This window comes from Oncorhynchus clarkii, chromosome 5 (assembly GCF_045791955.1).
Source record: "Oncorhynchus clarkii lewisi isolate Uvic-CL-2024 chromosome 5, UVic_Ocla_1.0, whole genome shotgun sequence".
Taxonomy (NCBI): Eukaryota; Metazoa; Chordata; class Actinopteri; order Salmoniformes; family Salmonidae; genus Oncorhynchus; species Oncorhynchus clarkii.
Window position 1 is genome coordinate 96927613 of NC_092151.1, and position 12111 is coordinate 96939723.

At 42.9% G+C, this 12111-nt stretch overlaps 1 protein-coding gene across 1 annotated transcript in view; it reads right to left on the minus strand.

Moving 5' to 3' along the window:
• LOC139410298 (oculocutaneous albinism II) overlaps positions 1-12111 on the minus strand; it is a 193483-nt gene that overhangs the window by 139891 nt on the left and 41481 nt on the right. The window contains exons 8-9 of the mRNA XM_071155788.1: positions 11558-11640; positions 8122-8275 (exon numbers count right to left, since the gene is read on the minus strand). Of these exons, the coding sequence (XP_071011889.1) occupies positions 8122-8275; positions 11558-11640 (237 nt within the window). The remainder of the gene's footprint in view (positions 1-8121; positions 8276-11557; positions 11641-12111) is intronic.

Below are 12111 nucleotides of genomic sequence, written 5' to 3' on the forward strand. Positions count from 1 at the left end.
GTTATAACTAGGGCCAGTGTTATAACTAGTGAGTGTTATAACTAGGGCCAGTGTTATAACTAGGGCCAGTGTTATAACTAGTGAGTGTTATAACTAGGGCCAGTGTTATAACTAGGGAGTGTTATAACTAGGGCCAGTGTTATAACTAGGACCAGTGTTATAACTAGGAACAGTGTTATAACTAGGGCCAGTGTTATAACTAGGGCCAGTGTTATAACTAGGGCCAGTGTTATAACTAGGGCCAGTGTTATAACTAGGACAGGTATTATAACTAGGACAGGTGTTATAACTAGGACCAGTGTTATAACTAGGGACAGTGTTATAACTAGGGCCAGTGTTATAACTAGGGTCAGTGTTATAACTAGGGCCAGTGTTATAACTAGGGCCAGTGTTATAACTAGGGCCAGTGTTATAACTAGGGCCAGTGTTATAACTAGGACAGGTGTTATAACTAGGACCAGTGTTATAACTAGGGAAAGTGTTATAACTAGGGCCAGTGTTAAAACTAAGGCCAGTGTTATAACTAGTGAGTGTTATAACTAGGGCCAGTGTTATAACTAGGGAGTGTTATAACTAGGACCAGTGTTATAACTAGGGAGTGTTATAACTAAGGAGTGTCATAACTAGGGAGTGTTATAACTAGGACCAGTGTTATAACTAGGGCCAGTGTTATAACTAGGGCCAGTGTTATAACTAGGGCCAGTGTTATAACTAGGGCCAGTGTTATAACTAGTGAGTGTTATAACTAGGGCCAGTGTTATAACTAGGACAGGTGTTATAACTAGGACCAGTGTTATAACTAGGGAAAGTGTTATAACTAGGGCCAGTGTTATAACTAAGGCCAGTGTTATAACTAGTGAGTGTTATAACTAGGGCCAGTGTTATAACTAGGGAGTGTTATAACTAGGGCCAGTGTTATAACTAGGGAGTGTTATAACTAGGACCAGTGTTATAACTAGGGAGTGTTATAACTAAGGAGTGTTATAACTAGGGAGTGTTATAACTAGGACCAGTGTTATAACTAGGGAGTGTTATAACTAGGGCCAGTGTTATAACTAGGGAGTGTTATAACTAGGGCCAATGTTATAACTAGGGCCAGTGTTATAACTAGGGCCAGTGTTATAACTAGGGCCAGTGTTATAACTAGGGCCAGTGTTATAACTAGGACAGGTGTTATAACTAGGACCAGTGTTATAACCTTGGAAAGTGTTATAACTAGGGCCAGTGTTATAACTAAGGCCAGTGTTATAACTAGTGAGTGTTATAACTAGGGCCAGTGTTATAACTAGGGAGTGTTATAACTAGGACCAGTGTTATAACTAGGGAGTGTTATAACTAGGGCCAGTGTTATAACTAGGGAGTGTTATAACTAGGACCAGTGTTATAACTATGGAGTGTTATAACTAGGACCAGTGTTATAACTAGGGAGTGTTATAACTAGGACCAGTGTTGTAACTAGGGAGTGTTATAACTAGGACCAGTGTTATAACTAGGGAGTGTTATAACTAAGGAGTGTTATAACTAGGGAGTGTTATAACTAGGACCAGTGTTATAACTAGGGAGTGTTATAACTAGGGCCAGTGTTATAACTAGGGAGTGTTATAACTAGGGCCAGTGTTATAACTAGGGAGTGTTATAACTAGGACCAATGTTATAACTAGGGAGTGTTATAACTAGGACCAGTGTTATAACTAGTGAGTGTTATAACTAGGGCCAGTGTTATAACTAGGGCCAGTGTTATAACTAGGACCAGTGTTATAACTAGGGAGTGTTATAACTAGGGCCAGTGTTATAACTAGGGAGTGTTATAACTAGGGCCAGTGTTATAACTAGGGAGTGTTATAACTAGGACCAGTGTTATAACTAGGGAGTGTTATAACTAGGACCAGTGTTATAACTAGGGAGTGTTATAACTAGGACCAGTGTTATAACTAGGGAGTGTTATAACTAGGACCAGTGTTATAACTAGTGAGTGTTATAACTAGGGAGTGTTATAACTAGGACCAGTGTTATAACTAGTGAGTGTTATAACTAGGGAGTGTTATAACTAGGGCCAGTGTTATAACTAGGGCCAGTGTTATAACTAGGACAGGTGTTATAACTAGGGCCAGTGTTATAACTAGGGAGTGTTATAACTAGGGCCAGTGTTATAACTAGGGAGTGTTATAACTAGGGAGTGTTATAACTAGGACCAGTGTTATAACTAGTGAGTGTTATAACTAGGGAGTGTTATAACTAGCTTCCTCATTCAACATGAACACAAGCCTTCCCCACCAGAAACAAGTCAGGGAAAACCGCAGAAAAAAAAAAAAGCTTTCATGAATACTTTTTCCCCAAAGTTTGGCTTTGTGTAAAAAATCTATCACGACCAGGAAAGTTTGAAAATAATTAATTCAGAGCCGTAGGGGAATAGCCAATTCCAGAACCTCTCCATATCACCCACGGGGGAATCCGGTGGAGAGATTTAACCGTATACTATAGTCAATGTTGCACACTAGATGAAGAGAAAAAGGCCAACTGGGGTTATTATCTAAACAAGGTCATTCAACTGGGGTTATTATCTAAACAAGGTCATTCAACTGGGGTTATTATCTAAACAAGGTCATTCAACTGGGGTTATTATCTAAACAAGGTCATTCAACTGGGGTTATTATCTAAACAAGGTCATTCAACTGGGGTTATTATCTAAACAAGGTCATTCAACTGGGGTTATTATCTAAACAAGGTCATTCAACTGGGGTTATTATCTAAACAAGGTCATTCAACTGGGGTTATTATCTAAACAGGGTCATTCAACTGGGGTTATTATCTAAACAAGGTCATTCAACTGGGGTTATTATCTAAACAAGGTCATTCAACTGGGGTTATTATCTAAACAAGGTCATTCAACTGGGGTTATTATCTAAACAAGGTCATTCAACTGGGGTTATTATCTAAACAAGGTCATTCAACTGGGGTTATTATCTAAACAGGGTCATTCAACTGGGGTTATTATCTAAACAAGGTCATTCAACTGGGGTTATTATCTAAACAAGGTCATTCAACTGGGGTTATTATCTAAACAAGGTCATTCAACTGGGGTTATTATCTAAACAAGGTCATTCAACTGGGGTTATTATCTAAACAGGGTCATTCAACTGGGTTATTATCTAAACAAGGTCATTCAACTGGGGTTATTATCTAAACAAGGTCATTCAACTGGGGTTATTATCTAGACAAGGTCATTCAACTGGGGTTATTATCTAGACAAGGTCATTCAACTGGGGTTATTATCTAGACAAGGTCATTCAACTGGGGTTATTATCTAAACAAGGTCATTCAACTGGGGTTATTATCTAGACAAGGTCATTCAACTGGGGTAATTATCTAGACAAGGTCATTCAACTGGGGTTATTATCTAGACAAGGTCATTCAACTGGGGTTATTATCTAGACAAGGTCATTCAACTGGGGTTATTATCTAAACAAGGTCATTCAACTGGGGTTATTATCTAAACAAGGTCATTCAACTGGGGTTATTATCTAAACAAGGTCATTCAACTGGGGTTATTATCTAAACAAGGTCATTCAACTGGGGTTATTATCTAAACAAGGTCATTCAACTGGGGTTATTATCTAAACAGGGTCATTCAACTGGGGTTATTATCTAAACAAGGTCATTCAACTGGGGTTATTATCTAAACAAGGTCATTCAACTGGGGTTATTATCTAAACAAGGTCATTCAACTGGGGTTATTATCTAAACAAGGTCATTTAACTGGGGTTATTATCTAAACAAGGTCATTCAACTGGGGTTATTATCTAGACAAGGTCATTCAACTGGGTTGATAATCTAAACAAGGTCATTCAACTGGGTTGATAATCTAAACAAGGTCATTCAACTGGGTTGATAATCTAGACAAGGTCATTCAACTGGGTTGATAATCTAAACAAGGTCATTCAACTGGGGTTATTATCTAAACAGGGTCATTCAACTGGGGTTATTATCTAAACAAGGTCATTCAACTGGGGTTATTATCTAAACAAGGTCATTCAACTGGGGTTATTATCTAAACAAGGTCATTCAACTGGGTTGATAATCTAAACAAGGTCATTCAACTGGGTTGATAATCTAAACAAGGTCATTCAACTGGGTTGATAATCTAAACAAGGTCATTCAACTGGGTTGATAATCTAAACAAGGTCATTCAACTGGGGTTATTATCTAAACAAGGTCATTCAACTGGGTTGATAATCTAAACAAGGTCATTCATGTATATTTTATTTATTTTAATTTTTATTTAACCTTTATTTAACTCAATTGCTATATAATATATAATTGCACCACCAGGCATGCTGCTGGGTTCTCACTGAATTTCCTGCTATTCAGAAGGGCTCCCCTGCTACCTGTTGACCTTGTCTTTGGGTTACAGGAGAAATCATACCAGGAGTATGCTAAGAGGTGGCAGCAACAGATGGCAGAAGCCTATGACATCGCCAGGAGAAACAGCGAAGGACAAAGCCTACCAACAAACGGAAGAAATTGAGTTGGGTTCTGGTCCCAGGGGACCATGTACTGGTGAGGAACACGTCAGAGCGTAGGTGACCGGGAAAGCTAAGATCACACTGGGAGGACAGAGGAAAGGTGATGACAGCGCTGTCTATGAGGTCAAAACCAAGAGGGGTACAGACAGGACCCGGATTCTGCATTGTAATATGCTAATGTCATGTAATTCACTACCCTTTGAGGAACCAGTTCAAGCACTGAGTTGACGTCTGTGGAGAAGGTAACCACCCCAGCGTAGAGGTCTGTGGAGAAGGGAACCACCCCAGCGTAGAGGTCTGTGGAGAAGGGAACCACCCCAGCGTAGAGGTCTGTGGAGAAGGGAACCACCCCAGCGTTAGAGGTCTGTGGAGAAGAGAACCACCCCAGCATAGAGGTCTGTGGAGAAGGGAACCACCCCAGCATAGAGGTCTGTGGAGAAGGGAACCACCCCAGCATAGAGGTCTGTGGAGAAGGGAACCACCCCAGCGTAGAGGTCTGTGGAGAAGGGGACCACCCCAGCGTAGAGGTCTGTGGAGAAGGGAACCACCTCAGGATAGAGGTCTGTGGAGAAGGGAACCACCCCAGCATAGAGGTCTGTGGAGAAGGGAACCACCCCAGCGTAGAGGTCTGTGGAGAAGGGAACCACCCCAGGATAGAGGTCTGTGGAGAAGGGAACCACCCCAGGATAGAGGTCTGTGGAGAAGGGAACCACCCAGGCGTAGAGGTCTGTGGAGAAGGGAACCACCTCAGGATAGAGGTCTGTGGAGAAGGGAACCACCTCAGGATAAAAGTCTGTGGAGAAGGGAACCACCTCAGGATAGAGGTCTGTGGAGAAGGGAACCACCCCAGCGTAGAGGTTTGTGGAGAAGGGAACCACCCCAGCGTAGAGGTCTGTGGAGAAGGGAACCACCCCAGCGTAGAGGTCTGTGGAGAAGGGAACCACCTCAGGATAGAGGTCTGTGGAGAAGGGAACCACTCCAGCGTAGAGGTCTGTGGAGAAGGGAACCACCTCAGGATAGAGGTCTGTGGAGAAGGGAACCACTCCAGCGTAGAGGTCTGTGGAGAAGGGAACCACCTCAGGATAGAGGTCTGTGGAGAAGGGAACCACCTCAGGATAGAGGTCTGTGGAGAAGGGAACCACCTCAGGATAGAGGTCTGTGGAGAAGGGAACCACTCCAGCGTAGAGGTCTGTGGAGAAGGGAACCACCCCAGCGTAGAGGTCTGTAGAGAAGGGAACCACCCCAGGATAGAGGTCTGTGGAGAAGGGAACCACCTCAGCACAAGCAGCAAAATGCTGGGAGCGCTGAGTCTGAGAGCTAGGATGAGGATTTCTTATCCAATATTCATCATCAGGCCACTTAGGGATGAAGAGAGCAGACAGAGTAGCACACAGCTAGCACCAAATAATGGTGAGGAACAGGTCCTCGGGGAGACCCCGAAGAAGACTGGGGGAAATATGGAAAGAAAAAAAACTAGGGCTCAAAGGCTCAGTCATCCCATGGTGAAAGAAGGCTCAGAGACTCAGTCATCCCATGGTGAAAGAAGGCTCAGGAACTCAGTCATCCCATGGTGAAAGAAGGCTCAGAGACTCAGTCATCCCATGGTGAAAGAAGGCTCAGAGACTCAGTCATCCCATGGTGAAAGAAGGCTCAGGAACTAAGTCATCCCATGGTGAACGAAGGCTCAGAGACTCAGTCATTCCATGGTGAAAGAAGGCTCAGAGACTCAGTCATCCCATGGTGAAAGAAGGCTCAGAGACTCAGTCATCTCATGGTGAAAGAAGGCTCAGAGCCTCAGTCATTCCATGGTGAAAGAAGGCTCAGAGACTCAGTCATCCCAGGACATAGACATATCTGATACGGGCAGAAAGCTTAAATTCTTGTTCATCTCACTGCACTGTCCAATTAAAAGTAGCTATTAGAGTGAAAAAATACCAAGCTATTGTTTGAGGAGAGTGCACAATTATGAACTTGAAAATGTATGAATAAAACATTTTAGGCACCTTTGGACAGTCTTGAAACAACATTTGGAATCGATATGCAAGATTTCACTGGATCACTAGAAAACATAGCACATACAGTGCTGCCATCTAGTGGCCAGAATCTATATTGTGCATGGGCTAAAATAATTCATTATGCCATTTCTATTGCATTTCAATGATGGTACAATGTCGATATTATCTTTTACCAGATCGAATGTGTTATATTCTCCCACATTCCTTTCACATTTCAACAAACTTCAAAGTGTTTCCTTTCAAATGGTATCAATAATATGCATGTCCTTGCTTCAGGTCCTGGGCTACAGGCAGTTAGATTTGGGTATGTCATTTTAGGTCCTGAGCAACAGGCAGTTAGATTTGGGTATGTCATTTTAGGTCCTGAGCAACAGGAAGTTAGATTTGGGTATGTCATTTTAGGTCCTGGGCAACAGGAAGTTAGATTTGGGTATGTCATTTTAGGTCCTGGGCAACAGGAAGTTAGATTTGGGTATGTCATTTTAGGTCCTGGGCAACAGGAAGTTAGATTTGGGTATGTCATTTTAGGCGGAAATTGGAAAAAAAAAGGCCGGATCCTTAAGAGGTTTTAATTGACTTGCCTAGTTAATTAAAGGTTCAATAAAAAATAAATACAAATCTTTGTAGTGACTGGGTGTATTTTATACACCATCCAAAGTGTAATTAATAACGTCACCATGATCAAAGGGATATTCAATGTCTGTTTTTTTTATTTTTACCCATCTACCAATAGGAGCCCTTCTTTGTGAGGCATTGGAAAACCTTCCTGGTCTTTGTGGTTGAATCTGTGTTTGAAATTCACTGCTCGACTGAGGAACCTTAGAGACAATTATACGTGTGGGGTACAGAGATGAGGTAGTCATTCAGAAATCATGTTAAACACTATTATTGTCCATGCAACTTATTATGTGACTTGTTGAGCACATTTTTTACTCCTGAATTTATTTATTCTTGCCATAACAAAGGGATTGAATATTTATTGACTCAAAAGATTTCAGCTTTTCATTTTTGTATATTTTGTTGAAAATTCCACATTGAAATTATGAGGTGACACAAAATCTAAATTGAATCCATTTTAAGTTCAGGCTGTAACAACTACATGTAACAAGGGGAGGCAAAACTTTCCTAAGGAACTGTGTGCTGAACATACAGTAGAATACACCATGTGAGACCCAGTACACTACACACACACTACTCTGAACATACAGTAGAATACACCATGTGAGACGCACTACACACACACTACTCTGAACATACAGTAGAATACACCATGTGAGACCCAGTACACTACACACACACTACTCTGAACATACAGTAGAATACACCATGTGAGACGCACTACACACACACTACTCTGAACATACAGTAGAATACACCATGTGAGACCCAGTACACTACACACACACTACTCTCTCTCTCTGTCTCTCTGTCTCTCTCTGTGTCTCTCTGTCTCTCTGTCTCCTTCTCTCTCTCTCTCTCTCTCTCCTATTTATCTCTCTCTCTCTGTCTCTCTGTCTCTCCTTCTATTTCTCTCTCTCTCTCACACACTCACTCACTCACTCGCTCTCTTTCTCTCTCTTTACCTCGAAGATGATGAGGACGTAAACTCCCCCCAGGATGACTGCAGCAATGACCACCTGCCTTTCCGTAGTTACGTAGAGCGACTGGTGGGTCATGGAGAGAGGGACCATGGAGTTGTCCTGGACGAACGCCTGCACCGTAATGATGATGGGGTCACTATGGAGACAGACAGACAGGGAGTCATGGAGACAAGGCCGTTGTTGGTTGCTGATCATTGCTAGACGGACATTTTCAAGTCTTGCCATAGATTTTCAAGCCAATTAAGTAAAAACTGTAACTAGGCCACTTAGAAAATGTAAATGTCGTCTTGGTAGGCAACTCCAGTCTAAATTTGGCCTTGTGTTTTACGTTATTGTCCTAATGAAATGTGAATTTGTCTCCCAATGTCTGTTGGAAAGCAGACAACCCGGTTATCCTCTAGGAATTTGCCTGTACTATTCTGTTCCTAAAAATGCTGAACTACTGTACCCATACAGGACAATCAGACTGAACTACTGTACCCATACAGGACCATCAGACTGAACTACTGTACCCATACAGGACCATCAGACTGAACTACTGTACCCATACAGGACAATCAGACTGAACTACTGTACCCATACAGGACAATCAGACTGAACTACTGTACCCATACAGGACAATCAGACTGAACTACTGTACCCATACAGGACCATCAGACTGAACTACTGTACCCATACAGGACAATCAGACTGAACTACTGTACCCATACAGGACAATCAGACTGAACTACTGTACCCATACAGTCCCAGCAGACTGAACTACTGTACCCATACAGTCCCATCAGACTGAACTACTGTACCCATACAGGACAATCAGACTGAACTACTGTACCCATACAGGACAATCAGACCGAACTACTGTACCCATACAGGACCATCAGACTGAACTACTGTACCCATACAGGACCATCAGACTGAACTACTGTACCCATACAGGACCATCAGACTGAACTACTGTACCCATACAGTCCCATCAGACTGAACTACTGTACCCATACAGGACAATCAGACTGAACTACTGTACCCATACAGGACAATCAGACTGAACTACTGTACCCATACAGTCCCATCAGACTGAAATACTGTACCCATACAGGACCATCAGACTGAACTACTGTACCCATACAGGACCATCAGACTGAACTACTGTACCCATACAGGACAATCAGACTGAACTACTGTACCCATACAGGACAATCAGACTGAACTACTGTACCCATACAGGACAATCAGACTGAACTACTGTACCCATACAGTCCCATCAGACTGAACTACTGTACCCATACAGGACCATCAGACTGAACTACTGTACCCATACAGGACAATCAGACTGAACTACTGTACCCATACAGGACCATCAGACTGAACTACTGTACCCATACAGGACCATCAGACTGAACTACTGTACCCATACAGGACAATCAGACTGAACTACTGTACCCATACAGGACCATCAGACTGAACTACTGTACCCATACAGGACCATCAGACTGAACTACTGTACCCATACAGAACCATCAGACTGAACTACTGTACCCATACAGGACCATCAGACTGAACTACTGTACCCATACAGGACCATCAGACTGAACTACTGTACCCATACAGGACAATCAGACTGAACTACTGTACCCATGCAGGACCATCAGACTGAACTACTGTACCCATACAGTCCCATCAGACTGAACTACTGTACCCATACAGTCCCATCAGACTGAACTACTGTACCCATACAGGACCATCAGACTGAACTACTGTACCCATACAGGACCATCAGACTGAACTACTGTACCCATACAGGACCATCAGACTGAACTACTGTACCCATACAGGACAATCAGACTGAACTACTGTACCCATACAGGACAATCAGACCGAACTACTGTACCCATACAGGACCATCAGACTGAACTACTGTACCCATACAGTCCCATCAGACTGAACTACTGTACCCATACAGGACAATCAGACTGAACTACTGTACCCATACAGGACAATCAGACTGAACTACTGTACCCATACAGTCCCATCAGACTGAACTACTGTACCCATACAGGACCATCAGACTGAACTACTGTACCCATACAGGACCATCAGACTGAACTACTGTACCCATACAGGACAATCAGACTGAACTACTGTACCCATACAGGACAATCAGACTGAACTACTGTACCCATACAGGACCATCAGACTGAACTACTGTACCCATACAGGACCATCAGACTGAACTACTGTACCCATACAGGACAATCAGACTGAACTACTGTACCCATACAGGACCATCAGACTGAACTACTGTACCCATACAGGACCATCAGACTGAACTACTGTACCCATACAGGACAATCAGACTGAACTACTGTACCCATACAGGACAATCAGACTGAACTACTGTACCCATACAGGACCATCAGACTGAACTACTGTACCCATACAGGACCATCAGACTGAACTACTGTACCCATACAGGACAATCAGACTGAACTACTGTACCCATACAGTCCCATCAGACTGAACTACTGTACACATACAGTCCAATCAGACTGAACTACTGTACCCATACAGGACAATCAGACTGAACTACTGTACCCATACAGGACAATCAGACTGAACTACTGTACCCATACAGGACAATCAGACTGAACTACTGTACCCATACAGGACCATCAGACTGAACTACTGTACCCATACAGGACCATCAGACTGAACTACTGTACCCATACAGGACCATCAGACTGAACTACTGTACCCATACAGGACCATCAGACTGAACTACTGTACCCATACAGGACCATCAGACTGAACTACTGTACCCATACAGGACCATCAGACTGAACTACTGTACCCATACAGGACCATCAGACTGAACTACTGTACCCATACAGGACCATCAGACTGAACTACTGTACCCATACAGGACCATCAGACTGAACTACTGTACCCATACAGTCCCATCAGACTGAACTACTGAGAACAAGCCAATGGTACTATAACAATACTGGACATGCAGGAATGTTCATGTCAAATATGTATAAATGTATTTATAAAGCCCTTCTTACATCAGCTGATGTCTCAAAGTGCTGTACAGAAACCCAGCCTAAAACCCCAAACAGCAAGCAATGCAGGTGTAGAAGCACGGTGGCTAGGAAAAACTCCCTAGAAAGGCCAAAACTTAGGAAGAAACCTAGAGAGGAACCAGGCTATGTGGGGTGACCAGTCCTCTTCTGGCTGTGCCGGGTGGAGATTATAACAAAACATGGCCAAGATGTTCAAATGTTCATAAATGACCAGCAGGGTCAAATAATAATAATCACAGTAGTAGTCGAGGGTGCAACAGGTCAGCGCCTCAGGAGTAAATGTCAGTTGGCTTTTCATAGCCGATCAAGTACAGTACAGGAATGATTTGGGGACATACCTGCTCAACATCTCAAATGTTTTAGTTGTTATAACCTGGTCACTCCGTTCAGAATGCAGAGGTATGGTCCAGTTATAGATCACCTGTTGAAAAGGAGAAACACAGATGGTATTACAATCAGATTGGTACCGATGTAAAACACAGGCTAGATCCCAAATGGCACCCTATTCCCTTTGAAGTGCACTACTTTTGACCCATAGGGCTCTGGTCTAAAGTAGTGCACTATATAGGGAATAGGGCTCTGGTCTAAAGTAGTGCACTATATAGGGAATAGGGCTCTGGTCTATAGTAGTACCACTATATAGGGAATAGGGCTCTGGTCTAAAGTAGTGCACTATATAGGGAATAGGGCTCTGGTCAACAGTAGTGCACTATATAGGGAATAGGGCTCTGGTCTAAAGTAGTGCACTATATAGGGAATAGGGTTCTGGTCTACAGTAGTGCACTATATAGGGAATAGGGTTCTGGTCTATAGTAGTACCACTATATAGGGAATAGGGCTCTGGTCTACAGTAGTGCACTATATAGGGAATAGGGCTCTGGTCTAAAGTAGT